The sequence below is a fragment of the Drosophila teissieri genome, chromosome 2R (assembly GCF_016746235.2).
Source record: "Drosophila teissieri strain GT53w chromosome 2R, Prin_Dtei_1.1, whole genome shotgun sequence".
In the NCBI taxonomy this organism is placed as follows: domain Eukaryota; kingdom Metazoa; phylum Arthropoda; class Insecta; order Diptera; family Drosophilidae; genus Drosophila; species Drosophila teissieri.
The window spans coordinates 17,582,038-17,601,310 of NC_053030.1; the positions used below are offsets into that span (position 1 = coordinate 17,582,038).

The following is a 19,273-nucleotide window of genomic DNA, read 5'->3' on the forward strand; positions in this document are numbered from 1 at the left end:
GTTTCGGAATCTGCGACAGACGCCTTCTGAATGCCAATGTGCAGCCTGCCTCAAGGCGGCACACAGTGCGTATGCGCGATACAGTTTATCGTCTTGCCGCAGCATTCTATAGTTATGTACGAGATGTATATCCGCAGAACTTGTTGCTACAGCAGAAACCACAACTTCTGGCCGCCTAATGCGGCATCAATATGCAAAGCCCAAGTTTTGGGCCAAGTCGAACGCCCCACTAAGCGGCTTAAAAACACAAAGAACACAAAAACGGGCAGAAACTTTAAGTTCATTTAACTTTCGCAATCAGCTGGAGCAGCAGGCAGCAGCATTGTCTGCCGGGGCAATTTATGATTTATTAACAACGTGCAAAACTCAATTTGTGCCCCGTGCCGGAGAGTGCGCTAAGTCAGCTAAAAGGATTTCGTAAAACTTAAATGATTTTAATTATTGAGAATTATCAGCAGCGTTGAGCTCTGTAATGCAATTTGCCCCGATTGGGGATTTGGCCAGCAGTTCCGTGCTCCTCCCTGAAACAATCCCCCCATCCTGACTGAGAACTATTTCAGTTTGATTTATTGCGCTGCAAATTCCCTTTTCGGGATGATTAAACAGCCAGAGTGAGATACACCCAGCCAAATTTGACACCCTTGTATCGCCGCTGGCAATTATCTAAGCAAGCGAGCGTGTAATGGGCTTCTTTTTACATATACTCGGGAATCGAAAAATAACCAGGGTATGCTGTATTATTCTTACTTATAAGCAGGGGGTCAAGAAATTTAAATAATATTTAGAGTGATAGCACTTCAAACTTTAAAATTGCTTTGAAGAGTGAAACTTTTAAAACATTTCTAGTTTCTTAGCTGGAATTACCCAATTCCAGACAAAAGATTTGTGGTAGTTTGTTTACCCGGTATCTTTTAGTCGGCAGCTTCCTTCCCCTTGTTCTGTTGCCATATTTTTTCCTTTACCTTTTGGTTCACTGTCTTGTGTCTTGTGCTGTATTGAAGAAGCTGGTCAGATGATTTATGATTGCCCAGCTCCGGCTGGCTTATTGGAGGTGGACGTGGATGTGGAGCAGGAGTGCTCGTTTTAATAAATGCCCCGTTTGGGCATTACATTTTAATAGTCTCGTCTCGGAGCGAAATAATGCCGAGCAGTGTTATTTATGAAGTGACGCACTAAATTTATTTAAAACGCTTGCAATAAATTCCAACCGATTTCAATATGAAAATTTATGCAACCCACCAATTCTAATGCGTATTTATGGCAGCAAAGGGGCGAAACAACGCCAATCCACAAAGGAGAAGGCGACCGAAGGAGATGCGATCAGTGGAGGAACGGGTGAATTTGTCCCCAATCAATCATAATTTGTAACTGTCATCGCAAGCTGCGACCGCGTCCACTGAGTGATGAAGTTGTCGCCGCGGCTCACACCCACATTCGCAAACACAATCACAATCACAACGGCTCACATAGGGCTCACACTCCCCAATGACACGAAAGCCAACTAAAGTCAACCACAAAGCCCAGAACCGTGGGCTTGCAGGCATTCGAGCAGAAATCATGTCGATAATTTGGAATTTATGCCCATTGTCAGCTTGTAGTAATCTAGTGCGTACTGTAAGCAGATCCTAACAAGTTATAAAAACCAAACGAAAAATGCGTTTATTTACACTTATGCTTTTTGTGATCAACCAATCAACTAATTTATTTTATAAGTATGAAGTATGATTTTGACAAAATGGTAAAGTCATCACACTCTGCTTGCGAACCACTGTTCTTTGGCTGGTCCGGTTGCCGAAAATGTAACCATAGCAGGACAATTTTGGGCGCAACCACACCGCTGAATTTCGCCGACACACGTGTGCGTATGTGGACCGCAGATTTATCGCGAATTTCACTTTCCTATGGCGAGCAGTTGGCAGAATGGCAGACAAAGGAAAGTTCGTTGCCAGGAGAAACGGGGAAATCTGATATGCTGCCAAAAGTTTGATATGCCCCGAACTTGACAAATGTCTGACAAATCCCGTCAGCAGCCAGTAGCTCTAATGAAAGCCAATTGCTGCTGCTTAGCAGTCGCCGCGGTGTAGACAAAAGATCCGAGTCCTGCAAACTCCGGAAACTGTCAACGTGCGACGGAAAATCTGCGGCACGTGATTCCGCTCATCTGCAATGCTGCCCCTTCACTCCACTTCACTTTGCTTCATTCAGTTTCAATTTTTGGCTTGCTCCTGCGAGGCACAGCGCGTACATACATACATATGTATGCCAACCAGATTTATGATGATTTTTTTCACACACGTGTGCCCAAAATGCTGGCGTTAATAACGATTAAGTGCGCCATGCGACATTGACTCCGCCGGTCGCAGGATGAATGTTTGCCAGATTTTTGTTATTCCCGACAGGTAGACTTCGTGGCATCCAGGCGCCCACTTTGTTATGATTGCAAACACTGGCCACCTAGGGACTGCCCCAAGGATTGCCTCAAATAAAAAAGGGTATTTTGTGGCATTTCATTTACCGAGCCTGCCCCTTTTATGCAGTAAGCCATGTACTTTTCTTCCAGTCCTGAGCAAGTAAGGCTTAACAATTAATAATTGAATTCAGATGCTCCCAATTTAAAAGAAATTTAAATCCAGTTCTTTATTTTTGTTATTGCTTTATGTAAAGCCTAACTTGTAAAGCTGAAAATGGCCTAAATTCCTGCAAAATTGTACCGCCGCAGTGGAATGGATTTTTTAAATTGCCCATCCTATGTGATTTGTGTCAAACTGTCGATGCCGGTAAAGTAAATCAAAGTCATCTGGCCATTGGCTTCTCCACCATCCTCTCCTGCGGCAGTGGGAGTGGCAGTTTCCTGCCACCTTCGATGGGCATTCGTCATTTTTCATGTTGCCGTGTTGGAAGCTGGAAGCTGGAAACTGGGAGCGGAGACCCAGACACCCGGAGAAAACGTGATTATTGATTGGTGCTCGGCTAAATTCATGGCTACACTCGCTGCCGGTCGAACCATTTATCTAACTATAACCGTAGGTCAGGAGCTTGTTAGTGTGTGGCCACTGGTCACATGGTGGGGCAAGGAATTTGGGTGGTCAGTTGGGTGGGGGCAGCAAAGCCACTGACACAGGGATGTAGGGTTGCAGGGATGAAGGATGAAAAAATAGCATCATAGATGCGCAAAAGTTTGACGTTTATGTGACATTTGAAATCAATTTGCACAACAATTGAATTTTCAATTTTCTATATCCACGTTTCATTGTTATTGTTTGGTCGCCGTTGTCGTTATGGTTGATGTTGCAGTTGCAACTGCCTGTGTTTTTATCAATTTGCTGCCACAGCTGATGTGCAATCGATGCGTTTACATGTCAATTAGCAATTTAGTGCGTGCCACATTGTCAGCGTCAATATATATCCAGCTATCGTTGTGTGGGTGTGCATTTTGGTGGCATCTAGGTGGCAGCAAAAAGTTGCATATTTAATTGGCTGCCGCAAAGTGGACGTCATGCATTTCGGACATGCCCCAACGACCACAGAGTGGGCCGCAAATGAAACGGACGACCGCCGAATGGCTGCCAATTTGATGAATTTGCAAATCCAAATAGATAATCCACAAACATTTGATTCAATCGAATGGGCAAAACGATTTCCACTTCCAAATTAATCAGAGCATTAAACGAGGAAATTGCCACTACGGTCCGGGGGGCATTTCCATCTAATTGGTTGATTGGATGTGTTGGCATTATGGATTCCCAGTCACTTTTGCGTTGGCAGAACTTAACACAACTCAACTTGCAGCCAGTTGCCAAACTGGGAACGGAACTCGCTTGTTTCCCCTGTTTCCCGTTGCCAACTGCAATATTTGTTTTCCAACATGGCCCAGCTGACGCGCAGACCCCTTTTGCCTTCTGGCAGGACTAGCACACACTCACACACACATATCCCACCAAACACAACCATTTGGCCTGGCAAACGGAGCAAAGTTGCTATAGAGAGGAGCTGCAATTGCAGCTGCTGCCCCTGCAATTGGCCAGATTTATGTTGTCTAGCCGCATTCGGAGCACTCGCAGCTGCCGACACATGGACATGTAACCCCATGCTTCCAGCTAAAGGATACTGTCGAACGGTTCTTAATTACGCCGAGCAGGTAATTCCGCTACAGGCCTGCGAAAGCGAGGGTTAAAACGTGAAGTCCCCCAATTCTGCGAATCCTTGAATCCTCTCTTGAATTCTTAAGCTGGGGGCACTTTTTATTTTAATGGAATCCGGCATCAGGACCGTCTGCAGTCCTCATTTCCGGAAATCAAATGAAGATCCTGGTCGCACGGGTGCGCTGGCTTGGTGTTGACCCCAGTGGCTGGGGCATGAAAAATACTAAAACCCAGTGGCGGAAGTCATATTTTTCACATCAGCATACGTTGCGGTCCAAGCCGCAGAACAGATAAACATAAACATATGCACATAGGAGCTATGGGTGGGCGAAAAAGTTCGAGTTATGAAATCTGCACTCGAAAAATAGTGCAAACTTAATTATGGTGAATATTTTGTATGCTTACAAAATGTATTCTAAGATACGTCTTATATAAATCTCGGTTAGAAACTCAAGTAAACTATGTATGTGCTTTACAACGTAATTGATTGGTAATTTTCATTTAGATGTAGTCATTTTCGTCAACGTTTAAGGTATCACACGAAAACTATCATTCGAATATGGAACCCTTTTATTAATAAAGTTTTGAATAGTGCTTTTCTTTCCAATCCCTTAGTAATTTTTCATGTGTAGCGTTATTGGCTTGCCTTGTGGCCACCCTCGCTAGGCAGAAGCCAAGTGGTTACCAACTTAGCCCAGAGTTTGCCGCTTCTGCTGCTGGCGGAAGTGTGTCTGAGGGTCCTGTTTTGGGTCCTGGGTCCTGGGCCCTCCCTTCCGATTACACCATGCATATGCAGATGTATGGCCGCAAAGATATAGCGCTCTGCATACAACATACACACATACTCTTACATATTTATGTATAATATTTAGTGGCAGCTGGTGCAAAGTTTTTGGGCGTACGCGGCGTATGCGTGTTGCTCAATTGCCGCTGGCAGAACGACGGGCAACGACTTTTGCTGTTATTTATGCCCAGCGGAAAGGGAAGTTGGCTTCGTAGCCGTTAGATTTAAGAACTTTTCCGCCGCAACCAGTAGAACGGGTCGGGATTTGGGGGAAACGGATGTTTTTGGCACTTGCCGCATGCTGCTGCTGCACATGCAGCCCTTTTCGAGTGGCCATTTATAAGGCACACAATTAATTAAATGGTCCCATGTTTGCTGTCCACACGATTATTGATTTCTGCTCTGCTTTGCTGGTACCTGGTGCCTGGTAGGGTTAACAAAGGCCATTTACCTAGACCACAACAAGCTCCACCTGTAACTGGCCAAAAAATAAAAGTAATATAATAAAAATTCGATGTAGATTCTGTGGCATTTTCATAATTTATTATGCTGCCAGTTTGTCGGGCGCATATCACCATAAATAATATCTATGCCGCACACACTGGCGCACGGATATGTATAAAACCACATACTATACTATGTATGTAGTGGAACCCTTTTTTATGTAGCTGCTTAATCTACATAATTTTCGGTCCCTTTCACAAGCGGTTTGATTTACACAGTGTATAATCATTAAAAAGGCTCGGACGGCGTATAAAAAACAATTTTTTAGTTGCTCCGCCCTGAAGGGTTTGACCGCTTAACTTGTTTATTTATTTTAGCTGCTTCTTTTGGGGGCCAAAGGAGGGTTCAAAGGAGGAAAGGTTGCTTCGTCCTGGCAATAAGAGGATCTCATATGGGTCAGGGTAAGCGATTAGAGTCCGTAGCTCTACTTGATGATGTGTGTGTATATATGAGTATGTGGGATATGGGGGCTACAGTTTCTGTTTCGGTTTTCATTTCTATGTTTTTGTGAAACCATTTACATAAGTGCCATGCACAGGGCCCAGACATCCGTCTGAACCCAGCGATTATCCTTTTTTAATAGACTCATAAAACGGTTATTAACTTTGTTGCACACAAATAGAATAGAAAAACCAGTCCGGATGCGGTGCACAGTGTTTTATTTCATTAAAGTCATTTCTGGACACTGGCTCAATTTATTATGTGAGTTTTTTTTTTTTTTTTTTTGCATAGTCCACTGCCATTTTCCCTTTGTTCGCTATGCAAAGAAACAACATTTGACATTAATAAATGGCCGTACAGTGGGCGAGTGTGGGAGGTTGCTCTTAAAGTTTGAGAGCTGCACAGAAATCGTTAAAATTCGGCAAAAGATATTCTTAGTACCTATAAAATGGGGTATATTAGCTAACTAAGCAAACTAGCTTTCTATAATAGTTGAAATAATCCACCTTCAGCTGGTATTCAATATACCCAACTATTTTACAGGTCATTGCAAAAGTCCTTTGCTTTGGCTACTGCTATTCCACTTGTTATTCCTGATTTTCCAACTGGCCAAATGCAATTTCACTTTTATGCTGTTGCTCGCCTCCAGTCCTTCGAGTTCCCTGCCTTTCCATTCCTTCGATCCCGATTGCCCCGCATCCTGATCCTCCCTATGACTGCGGACTGTGAGCACAAAATCCACACAATAGTAGCAAAACAAGATAAATGAAATTCTGATGCAAATTTGATTTGTTTGTAAATGTTCGACGTTGCAATGCTACCCCAGCCCAGCCCAGCCAAGCCAAACTTGCACTTTTTCCTCCCCCAGCCCCTTTTTTTTGCCCTGATCGCTGGGGAAATGGGGGAAAATCAGGGGTTTGTTGGGCGCTTAGTGGGTGGACAGCAGCAACATGTTGCCGCTTTTCACACTTTCCTCCCCGCCCCCCTTCACCCGACAGCTGCCCACAGCAGAGGACATTTTTATGCGCGCATGATTAATTATGCAATTTTGCCATCGGTTCCGTTCTGCATGTCCCGCAGCTGGCTTTGGGGTTTATGGCTGATGCTATTATGTGCCCCGCTGGGCTGGCTGCTCCAGCGCATCAATCAGCATCTAGATCCCGACTTGGCCAGCGAACGGAACACTTATTCAATAGTCATGCATGCAATTAGCGGGCGAAGGAGCGAAGGAATGAATGGCAACTTAAGGGCGGAATTAAATTAAGTGTACGTTGTACACAGGGCGGATGCGCAATGCTTATAATCACGACCGGTTGGTCGGCCGAAGTGGGCAAGTAAGTGGGGAAACGTGAGTGGAGCCCAAGACTGGGGACTAGGAATTCGCACGCAAATCGCAAGGAGCAACACAAAAAAAAACAAAAAAAAAAGGAAACAAAAAAGGAATGCGACGAACAACTGAAGTTTCCTGACCAATGACCACTCCAACCCACCAAATAGAGTCACAACGATGATGGTCACTGACAAGCGCAGTCGGCTGGCAAATAGCGGCGAGCCGGGCGTATCGAGCCCATAATGCGGCACGGTCTTTTTGAGGCACGTTTCAGTTATTAACGGGACCGAGAGCGGGCAGCCTGTAAAGTGCATGCCACTGTCCAGCCATTCCAGCCATTCATCCGCTGGCCGGCCATTCCGTGCTAACGTGACCAATATGCTTGTCATTGCCATAATAATCAGCTTTTGTCAGCACTCGCCTTCGGCGCCCTAAGTAACGCACATTCTGTTAGGTAGGGTGCTTCACTGTACCGTTGAATATTATGAAAATGTAATCCTTACAAGAAGAATATATGAAACTAAATTGTATGTGGTAAGTGCTGGAGTTTAACTGTTTCGAACTTATATCCTAAGCATTTTGCTTATCATTTAGGCCCATTGTAAGCCAAATATCATATACATATTATTTTAAACAAAATGAGGGTATTTTTACAGTGACCTACCCTCACGTTTAATATATGGCCAAGGGATTGTGGGACTAGCAGTCGTTGTGTGGACATGTAGCCTCGCATGCAAATATTTGCTGATCCAATCGCCGGAAATGACACAAAACTTAGCAATTGTTTACTGCAACACTTTGTTCCGCTTCGGCTCTTAGCGGGAATTCAGTTGGCATTAGACATCAGCCATCTCCATTTGGGCACAACATATATATTATAATTAATATCAGCTAAAAGGTTTTTCCAGCCCAATTACGACTTTAGTTGTTGATGTCATTGCCTCCACGAAATTGACTTTCTAGATAGTGATTTCCGTTTTTTATTTGCTGCAGTGCCACGAAGCGTGATCATTTGGCACAATACAAGCGATAAATAAATAAAAATAAGCAAAACCAATAATATTTTCTAATATTTACAAAGGATATTTATTATATTTAAAGTTCAGTCAGTCAGTTCAGTTATGTAGGTATTAAAAAATCAACAATAAATTTATTTTAATTAAGCTGTGAGCTAAATTTCCCTCTTTTTTGCATGGTCCTTATTTTGTTAAAAAATTCTCCACAGTCAAAAATAATTGTATTTATGTGAATTTATGTTTCTCAGTTTATAGATGAAATGAAATCGACATATTTTAATTCGATTATTTGAGCATATTGAATATTAGTTGTTCGTGATTATTTTGCCAAGTGTTTGCACGAATTTATCAAAAGTACAGTTTGTTCGTATATTTTTTGGAATTGTTCGCGGCATTCATTACATTGGTATAAATGAAGTTCGAAGCGGAATTTATCTCGATTGTGTGCCTATTTGTTGGAATTTATGATGACCACAGGCTTTCGACGGTACTGATTGTTTGAGTTTAATTGAGTTACCTTTTTCGCGATGAAACAATTAAAGCCGCGAAAGTTGGATTTGATTTTGCAGCTAGTGAAAAGCGACTTCTGGCGGTAATTGGATGCCATGACTTACATCCGTTGATTCCCAGATGCGATTGGTTTAATGTCCAGCTGGATACTCGGTTTGTCTTATTTTTTATCCGGAGGACGGGGGCGGGGCAGTAACAGTGTCCTAATGAAGTTGTCTCGTTGTAATTAGAAGTAATAATAATTTCCTAGCCCGAGCACAGTCATTATGAATTTGGATTGCGGCCAAGGAAATGCCATTAATCAAATTAGCGAGCGCATAACTTTTTATGATTATGCTCCGTGATAAGCGCAACTTACAGGCTGAAAAAGGGGGCGGCGGTAGCAAAGGGGGCGTGACTTTGCATGCAAAGGAAAAGTTGGAGCGACGACAGCGACGTCCTGGCCATTTGCTTCTTGCTTATTGTTTAATTCTATTTATTTTTTAATAAACAATTTTCCTAATGAAATGTCTGCCCAAGGCCAAGGAGCAGTAGGTGGGTAGGAGAGAGTAGAAGAGGGTAGGAAATGAAGGGGGGGCAGGGAAACACGAGACAAGCAGAAGCCGCAAAATTAATTACGATAAACCAGCCAAAGGGAAAGGACGCGACGCAGAGTCCTGTAATGAGGCCGCATCAAGTTAATAGTAATTGAAAAATTGTAATGAAATGCAGCTGTTGCTGTTGCTGTTGTTGTCCCGGCATTTCCCTTCTCAAATTAAACCTCCTCCACGCTGCCATTGTACTGGGATTATGCAATACTTACTCACACACACATACTCACTCTCACACACTACTCACTCACACACTCACTCACTCACACACACTCACACATACACACACAGGCAGTGGGGCACAGGGACTTGGCCTAGGCTTAATTAAACGAAATTATAGCACTATTGTTGGGCATGTGTCTGTCTCAGCCTCCAAAATGTGCCCACTTTGCGCCAATTCTCCTGCAGGCTGTGCGACTTGGCCATTTGAATGCCTGCCATATGCAAGTGCCAATTAATTGCAATACCTGCCCATTGGCCACTGCAGCTGCGTATTCCGATCTGGCCATTAAGCCAGCCACTCTGGCGATCGAGAGCGTCTCAATTCGATTTGCTGGCGAGCCCGTCTAATTGCTAATGATTCAAGCTTAAGTTGGGTATAAGTTATAAGTCTAAGTTTCATACATAGTTGCATAGCAAACTATAATTATCCTGAAACCATTTTTGTTAATTGTTCATCAACCATCTGTTCCAGCATCTTCAACTTAGTTCAGTTAACTTCCATAGGCACATGCACTATGTAACAATTGGTTTGCGGATTTTTCCGGAGAAGCGAATCTGTACTGCAGCCAGACACTCATCTCTGCGTGGAAGCCAGGCTGTTTGGCCGTTGGCTAACTTGTTTATTTTGACATTTCGTGCGGAATTGAACGCATTTTGACCTAATTTGGCACAACAACGGCAATGGGAGCGACAACGACATCTACTACAACTACGTTGGCAGTGGCAATGGCGATGGCGATGGCGATGGCGACGACTGGCAGGCAAAACCGAAATGGCCAAAAGTCGGGGATTCCCCCATTCGCACACCATGCGAATTGGGTAACTGCAACTGCACTTTGCACTGATTATGGACAAACAGCTTTTTGTTGGCTCCTGTGGGTGGTTTTGCTGCAGGATTGAGGATGCAGTATGTTCCTGCTGCCGATGATGCTGCTGCTCCTGCTGCTGCAGTGTCTGCATTTAATGTGCGTTGTAAGTGAAATTAACAGCAAAACTGCATTTCGGCCATCACCATTTGCTATTTGCCAATTTAGACATAAATAGCCAACCGACTAGTCGCCCTTTCGACCAGCAGTCGCATCTTAAAGCCATTTAAGCTGCTTGTTGGCCGGGGATTAGGGACGAAATGTTGGCGCAGAGAGTGCTCGAGCTGGAGCCAGATTGGCAGGGAAGGAAGGATATGCAAATTGGGACAGACTTTTGCCTCCTTGTAAGTTTCAATCAAAATGCAAATATTGATGCAGTTGACATATGACGTTGTTTGCATCGGGATCGGATTGAGAGCCGAACTCGGAGCAGTCGAAACATGCCTCGCCAGCATGCAGATTTATGATAACAGCGGCAGGGGGTTGGGGGGTTGGAAAAGGATAAGGATAAGGAGGGGGTCGTACCAAGCACCAAGCACTACCAACTACCAAGAAGCAAGGACCAAATCCTAAGCCTGCACGGGAAAAGCCATCGAGAATGCAATAACAAAGGATAAAATAATAAGATTTACTCATGACTTACTCTTGACTTTGCCAGCATCTGCGAGCGGGGGGGTTGGGTATTGGGCAAGGGGTGATATGAGGGGAGGCACTGTTTTATTAAAACATAAACACAAACAAGATCCCGACAGCAAAAACACCAACATCACCAGCAGCAGCAGCAGTAGAATCAGCAACTATGACGGCCAACAGATTGAATAATGGCAGCAGCTCAAATGGAGACAGGTGCTCGAGGAAAACCAGGAAAATGGGGAAAGCCGATGGTAGGTGGGGAAAGTGCTGCGGGCTGCTGGATAAATTAAAAACAAAAAGTACACCGAGAACTCATCGCATTAAATTAGAGCCGAGATACCAAGATACTGAGATACTGAGATACCGAGATACAACGACGGCTGCCAGGGCAACTTTTTGTTATTATTTTTCAATTTCGTCGTCATCTGCTGCTATTGCTTTTTATCCAGGTTTGATGTCATTTTTCAAGAGGCTTATATGTGTGCGAGTTGGTCTTGTGCATTGCTAAACAAATTTTGATTAACTTATGCATAGAATATCACATTTGTTGTCTTCCTCCAAACAACAGACACCACAGTTAGGCCTCAAACGAAATTGAAATTTTTCCCTGTCAGCAGTGTGAAAAGCTATTACTTAAAACCAACCAATAAATATTATATTTTTAAACTAGGCAATTTTGATAGAATATGAAGTTTCATTGGAATTAATTGCTACAGTTTTCTTGCCGGTTAAATGGGTAACTGAAATTTATCGCACAACTTATAAGGCTGGGGGTCCTTTGCCCCTTTCGCTTCGCTTGTGATTTTATTTGATCGTCTTTCAAAGGCAATTCATCAATTTGACTGGCATGTACACATAAATCAACCCAAACAAAAACCATAAAAAAAAAAGGAAAAGCCAAAAAGAGAAACTCTTCAAAGCCATTTATAGTTGTATTTACAGATGTGCGCGATGTGCGATGCGGAAAACCAGCAAACGAATATACATATAGTATATCCCCCCGTAGTACCAATAGTGCACACCCCATCCCATTTATATATGGTGGGTATGATGGAGAGTGTGGGGATGCATGTAGATTGCCACTTAACAGCAAAATAAAGTTCTGCACAAATTTTTAATTGAATGGCAGCGCATTGAAAAACTTTGCGTTGCCACTAAAATTGATTACACTCACCCGCCCACACTGACGCACTCGAGTTTCGAGAACTTTTGAGATACACATTGAGATATTGGGTAAATTATTGAGGCAGAAATCGGCACTCGTGTCAAATGCATACCGTTGAGCTCGAATCGGTCGGTATCTGAATATACGAATACGAATACGTCTCTGAATCGGTATTGGGAATCAGGAGCAGAAACCATCGAACACACGCAATCTGGAGGCCTGTCGTTTTGCCAGCTTGTTGCAATTTATTCTAATCGCTTGTCGGAGGAAAAAGCAAGCCGATGGATGCTGGTAAGCGATGCGTGTAACGATGCTGCACATGAAGTCATCGGTAAACCAAAGCCGCTACACCCAGCCGTACTCAACCCAGCCGAACTATACCATACCATACTATACCAAACCATACCATACTATAACAGACCAGGCCAAAAAGGTTGCCAATTGAGTGGCGCCAATCAATCTACTGCTTCTGCCACTGCTGCCACTGCTGCCGCTCGAAAGTGTGTCAAAAGCCGGGGCCCAACTAAGCCGGAGTGAGCTGAAGAGCGTTAAACTCCGGCCGGATGGCGGACTGAAGGACTGAAGGACTGAGGACTGAAGGACTGAAGGACCAAAGGACCGACGGACTGACTGACGGCTTATTGTGTCGCTTATGGCACTTAATTGACGCCAATCGCATTGACTTGCAGTCACTCCATTCAGGCCCTGCTGATGGCAAGAAAAATCACAGCTCGTTAGTGCTGCGAACATACGTTTCAGGTCTCCATCTCCATGCTCCATGCTCCATGCTCCATCTCGATCTCGAGTTGGCCCAGGTAAACTGGTTAGTGTTCCAAAAAGGTGATGGGGGGGAATCGATACCAAATTGCCAATCGGGGCTTTCAGCTTGCACGAGTTGACAAGTGATTATTAAATGCCAACGGCAGGCGTGCAGCCGAAAAAAAAAACAGGATGCTCTTCAAAAATTGGAAATTGTGTTTCAGTTTAGTATGTACGTTAAAACTTAAAATGCTAAAAATAATAAAATGTGCTAGCAATAGTTTGATTTTTTAAAATGATCACATTTTTGAGTACAGAAAGCATTTCGTATCACTCGTTCTTAATTACAGTCAGTATGTACTGACGCAATTTCAAGGCCTCATTCAAGCGGTTATGGTCGGTTTCCGCAGTTGAATGCCAGCCAATGTGGCATTTATCAGCAGATCCAGATGCGGCGGCTTCCCTCGAAGCTTCGGCAACCACAAATCAGTTAAGCCACCAAATCAACAGCAAGCAAAACCAATGTCAGGGACAACTACATGACAGCAAACACAAACACACACAATCGCACACACACGCACACACACTTATCACATGCAAGCCACTCCTTAAAAATCCTTAAATCACACCATTGTTTGTGTGCGTGTGTGCGTGAGTTTGTTAATGATTATTTGACGCCATGTTTGATTGACGTGCAAATAACGCCCTTCTGCTCCCTTATGCAGCCTCTTATGGAACACATTTTATTATCCTTCTGCGAGTGTGGGTGGCGTATTGGGTGTTCACTGTACCACACCTCATGCCCCCTTCCGTGGCATTGCTTCGTGTTAATGGCCACCAAAGACCGCAGTAACCACAAGGCACTTATCAATTTTTGCGCCTTAACAAAATGGCACTCGAGCGTGTATTTGTGTGCGCACTTCCGTTGCCATCAAAGACGTATGCTTCTGCATGAGTATGGGTGTGTGCATGTGTATGGGTGGGTGTTTGCATGTGTGTGAGGGTGTTTCTTTGCAATGGCGTACTTGCATTAATATTCCGTTAAATTGACATTTACACGATGAAGATGATTACGAGGTGCTGAGGCAGCTGCCTGACTTTTGCCACCAGAAATTATTCAGGACCTAATTCATCTTCATCAATGCAATAACCACTTGTGGAAATCCAAAACCAAAAACAAATACAAATACAGTCGTGTATTAAACAAACTTTGGATTATAAGACCATTTGAAATAAGCAGTAGCACTACAAATAATCCAGTTAATAATTATTGAAATAATAGTTATTGAAATGGAAAAGTTTATAGAATATAACTAGCACTTATGAAACCTCATCAAATTATACGATTATGGATATCTTTGTCTGATTTATGTGCAATGAGAAGTTTAATTCCATTAGATCGGATATAAGCAATTAATTTGATTTATTTAGGGCCCAAAATAGTAATTTAAATCTACTATTATGAATAATTTTCCATTTTGCCATAAAATCCCCTTATTTTAAGCCACAACTAATCGCTTATACGCTCCCTCGATTTTCCATTGGCGTTAACAACTTCTTTGGCAACACTTTAGTGCATTTTTGAGGAGAGCAATTTTAGGGCCATTCCGTTCTGCTTTTTTGCTTTTTGTATCTGTCTGAGCAACACACTTGCAGTGCTCTTAGCAATTTGCTTACATTCAACTCAGCCATGTCCAAAATGGCAGTTACAAGCATTTTCGTCCTTTAAATGCGTGTGTATATGAGTGTGTATGTGTGTGTGTGCGTGATGGCTGGTTGTGCGTGGGTGTGCTTGATGTTGCTGGATAAACTATGTAGAGTCCTTGAAAAACATGCAGGCCAAAGGAGCGGAATGCCAGCGGCTGCAAAAACAACGAGCGCGCAACAAATAGCACAAAAATAGAAAGGAAAAGTTAACAGTTGACATAGTTTAGAGTTGCTTGGCCAGACGAAGGCCGAAATGGAGGAGCGGTGGCCAAAACGGGTGGCCAAACTGAGGGTGGCGGGGGGTGGTTGCCACTATGGCTATGAGTTGGGTTCAAAAGCCACAAGCGTAAGCCGTTGAATGCGGAGCGGGATGAATGTCTTAATCAGAGTGCTGGGGAGATTGGTGGCAAACTAAATGAATTTAATTGCCGCAGGATATGAAAGTAATTATTTTGCAGTGCATAGACACAACACTCTGTGTGGGTGTGGGCGGCTGTTCGTAGGCGGTACACGGGGCGTGGCAGCATGACAGGCTCAGGCTAAAATCGCAATGAAGCCAAAGGCGACCGTATCACCCTATGCCACCCCACCCATCACCCACCACCCACAATCCCACCCTCCCACTGCCATCGATGCACTTACGACTGGGCGTTCAAATCGCCACGCCCATTCCGCCCATGCAGGCTGCACCGCCCACATGCGAGGCACCACTGCCAATTGCCCCGCGGTTATTTTGAGTTGTTCTTTAATTTATTCTCTTTTATGCCTGTGCGTTACTTGTCCTTCGCCAGCGCATGACTGTGTGTCACTATCCGCCTATCAGTTTGTGCACTGAAAAAAATCATTCTCAACTTAAATAACACTGTTCCAAAAGCAATGTTCTATGCAATGTACATAGTGCCCAAAGCTGCAGAACAGATCTTTTTTATTTGGACTTCTGTTTCGATGTCCCAAGACAATATTTGTGTATTCCTTTTTTTGCCGTGCAACTGCAGTAAAGAGGCTGCAGTGGCAGCTCTACAAAAGGCAACGATGTGTTACACTTTCAATTGTCGTTGTGCCTCAATACTCCTCTGTGCGTGCGTGTGTTTGTCTGTTTGTGTGGCAGAGGAAAGTGTAATGCTGCTTGTTTACACGGTGGCTCTGTTGTGTTGCCTAGATCAACGTTACGTTGCGTTTCTTTCTGGCATTGTTAGTGGCAGGACCTTGTAACACTTTTGATCAAACACGCACGCGAGCACACACACACTGCCACTGCCACTGCCTCATCTCTCACAAACATGCAACAAATGAGCGATTCTGCCACTCAATTCGGAGTCCAATTATGAGGGCACATGCGTCTGCGATTGATGGCTCTCTGAAGGTTTCCAGGCTTACTAAATTCAATTAAAGCATGTTTTAATCCTGAAGTATCACTATAGCTGATATAAAAGGATACATTCGAATATGAACACAACTATCACTGAAAACCCTGGCGTATTTAATAATTTAGTTCGTTTTATTCAAAAGTTATATTCATTTCTCTACAGACAGCTTGTTCTAATGTTCCTGATCGAATTGTGGCGATCGCACGTAGACAGGAGCAGGATGGGTCAGTCCGTAGTTGCGCACCACTTTGGGATAGGTGTTGGCATACTCCTGCTGCGGATAGCTGGCTGGCTGATAGGCCGACGTATCCTGGCTGACCTTCGAATACTTGCCACTCCGCGGGTTGAAGCCCTCTGGCTGGTAGTAGAATCCGTTGTAGGCATCGATCAGACGACCCGCCTCCTCCTCGTCATCCACCGATCGCTTGTCTCCGCTGGAATGCGATGGCTTGTGTGTTGGTGGTGGTGGTGGTGCTGGGTAGGGGTAGGGTGGGTAGTACGGTGGGTAGCCATAGTAGGGAGAATAGTACGGAGGAGGAGGTGGGTAATAGCCACCTGGTGCGCTACCGTGTCCGCTACCATGTCCGTGCCCATGTCCATGTCCGTGTCCTGGTTTTGGCGTAGTTGTGGTGGTGGTGGTGGTTGTGGTGGTGTCGGTGCCGTTGACCACAAGGATGCAGTTGACAGTGGTCACATCATCGTCGTCGTCATCGCTGCCACTTCCACTACCACTGCCATGACCACTGCCATGACCACTGCTTCCATGACCACTTCCACTGCCACTTCCACTGCTTGATCCCGATCCGGAGCTGGAGCTGGAGCTGGAGTCGGAGTTGGGCTCATACTCAATGCTCACCACACGACCCAAGCGCCGGTCCTGATCCTGGTCCAGGTCATTGGTGGAGATCACGCAGAGTGGACGTCCCTTCTTGGGCTGATCCCTGGAACCGGAACTGAAGATAGCGGGAATGAAGTTGCCAGCGGCGAAGCCAGACGCCAATCCCTTGATGCCAGCAATCGAGCTGCTGAGCAAACGGGCCTCCGATACCTCCTCCTTGCCCTGGGCGAGCCGGAGCAGCTCGTTGTACTCCCGCCGGGTCACCTGATGCAGACGCACCAGCTGCGGACGACTCGAGCCTGTCATGTGGGTAGATCATTAGCATCCTTTTTGCCAGGATTAATTATATTTGAGAAAACCTCACCAGCTTGAGCCGCAGCTGCGCAGAGAACGATCAGCGCAAGAACTGTTAAGAACTTCATGGCGATTGCGAATAAGCTTCTTTTGCTCTGTTCCCTAGCTTATATATTTCAAAAGTCTTTCGCTGCCGACAAGTTGATGACTTGACGAACCGAAATTCCCTATCGGCATTGTCATTCAAATGGATCAACCCAAACTGCTCATATACAGTTATAGCTAAGCACTAATCGACTTCAATCTCCATAATTTACGCGTTGACCCAGTTCTTCATCGTGATCTCGCCCTGCCCAAAACTCGTTTAATTAATGAGTTGTATACAGAAACATGACTAGCTATGCTCGCTTTGCTGATTGAATGATAACATAATTTCTTTTGGTCGAACTCGCAAAGGAGACCGATGCTCCAGAGAAATTACTCATAATCCACGAGGTAGATTAGTATAATCACAAGAAGATAAATTCCCAGAAACTTCTAACTAAAGTGAATCCCAAACTTGCTCTTTACTAAGATAATAAAACCATAATGTGTATTTAGTTTGTCTATTTATTGGTTAAGATAAGATTGCTGGAGGTACATGGGATTGTAGGAGTATAAACGGTTCTTATAGCGATAGTCATCTTCATCTTCGTTCTCGTAGGAGTCCTCATCTTCTTCTTGGTCGTCGTCAGCCTCGAGTTTCTCTATTTCCTTAATGGCATTCACCTGAGCCAACTGGTTCTGATCCAAGTAGGGATATCCATAGTTTCCATAGGGCTGCGGACCGTAAGGACCAATGGGGGGCTGGGGACCATAGGGTTGTTGGGGATACGGTCCATAAGGAGATTGTCCATAGGGAGATTGTCCATAGGGAGATTGTCCATAAGGAGATTGCCCATATGGCGATGGTGCATACGGTAGTTGGGGTCCATATGGCTGAGGGTTCGGGTAAGGCAGGGGATTGGGATAGGGACTGTACGGATAGCCACCATAGGAGGGAGCTGGCGGATAGGGGGTTCCATATTGGGGCTGCACTGGAGGGTAGCCATATTGCCGGAAACTTTCAGAGTCGTCCGCCAAAGTGCCTGCCCTTGGATAAGTGCTTTTGTTAACCTTTTTCTTTTTCAATGGCGCTGGTGTCGTGGTCTCCTCTGCCTCTTCCTCCTTGATAACTTCCGAGGACTGGTTGGGAACAGGGGCTTCCTCGACAGGGTTAGACGTCTCTGGTTTGTTCCAATACTGGGCGTAGTTTGGATGAGCATCCAGGGTTGGGAGCTCAAACTCGCCATCCTTCTTGAGCACCACTATGCAGTGGATGGCGGAATCTTCTTCCTCGGCTTCGATGTCCCTGGCCGAGCTTCTAGCGGAGGTCACGTCCTCCTCCCTGCCCTCTCCCTCGCGAGATTTGATCACGCACAAGGGCTGACCATCGAAGTCCACCTTCTCGGCCTCATCGGCCCTGCTGAGGGTGGTGAGGCCCACGATCCGCAGAAGGGAGTTCCATCCGGAGCTCAAGGTGTCACTCACGGTGGCAAAGCCTCCGTTGATCAGCCGGGCCTCTGATATAACATTCCTGCCCTTGGTCAGCTGCAAGACCCGCTGGTACTGCTCCTCATTGATTTCATACACCCGCACATATTTCTCCTGCTTAACTCCAGTCGATGAAGTTGGTGCTGATGGTTGGTGGTGATATATGTATATGATTTACAAATAAGCTTGTGAGCTAAGAGAGGAACCCACCTGTTTCCAAGCTGGCAAATAGAGCCAGAAAGAGCAGCAGGGCTAGTGACAGCTGCAGCATGTTCTAAGACCTGGACAACAACGGACTAAAATGCGTCTACTCCGTTCTGGTTTTATTTATACGTTTCGCTAGAATTAATATCGGGGCGACTAAAAAACGAACGGTACATAAGTCCCACCACATTTGGAGACGAATTGCAATTAAATCAATATTGGACGGCTCCCATCACATCAGCATCAACATCATCGCCTTCGACGACATCTAGCCAATGATTTCATTTGAATACATTAAAGCGCAAGTCAATGAACGCGTTACTATGTAG

The 19,273-nt window shown here is 44.8% G+C and overlaps 2 protein-coding genes across 2 annotated transcripts; both read right to left on the reverse strand.

Moving 5' to 3' along the window:
• Positions 1–16,208: 16,208 nt before the first annotated feature.
• Positions 16,209–17,296, reverse strand: LOC122614785 (probable ATP-dependent RNA helicase ddx17). Its single transcript, XM_043789439.1, has 2 exons — positions 17,239–17,296; positions 16,209–17,173 (listed from the first exon to the last, which is right to left on the reverse strand). The coding sequence occupies exons 1-2, from the start codon at positions 17,294–17,296 to the stop codon at positions 16,209–16,211; spliced, it is 1,023 nt and encodes a 340-aa protein (XP_043645374.1).
• A 481-nt stretch (positions 17,297–17,777) lies between these two features.
• Positions 17,778–19,011, reverse strand: LOC122614494 (vacuolar protein sorting-associated protein 37C). Its single transcript, XM_043789060.1, has 2 exons — positions 18,951–19,011; positions 17,778–18,883 (listed from the first exon to the last, which is right to left on the reverse strand). The coding sequence occupies exons 1-2, from the start codon at positions 19,009–19,011 to the stop codon at positions 17,778–17,780; spliced, it is 1,167 nt and encodes a 388-aa protein (XP_043644995.1).
• Positions 19,012–19,273: the final 262 nt, after the last annotated feature.

Excerpts from the sequence above, each read along its gene's own strand:
- LOC122614494 (XM_043789060.1), bottom strand. The coding sequence starts at position 19,011 with ATGCTGCAGCTGTCACTAGCCCTGCTGCTCTTTCTGGCTCTATTTGCC. Across the intron at positions 18,884-18,950 it reads ATTTGCCAGCTTGGAAACAG|CACCAACTTCATCGACTGGA; the intron begins GTGGGTTCCTCT and ends ACCAACCATCAG.
- LOC122614785 (XM_043789439.1), bottom strand. The coding sequence starts at position 17,296 with ATGAAGTTCTTAACAGTTCTTGCGCTGATCGTTCTCTGCGCAGCTGCG. Across the intron at positions 17,174-17,238 it reads CGCAGCTGCGGCTCAAGCTG|GCTCGAGTCGTCCGCAGCTG; the intron begins GTGAGGTTTTCT and ends CCCACATGACAG.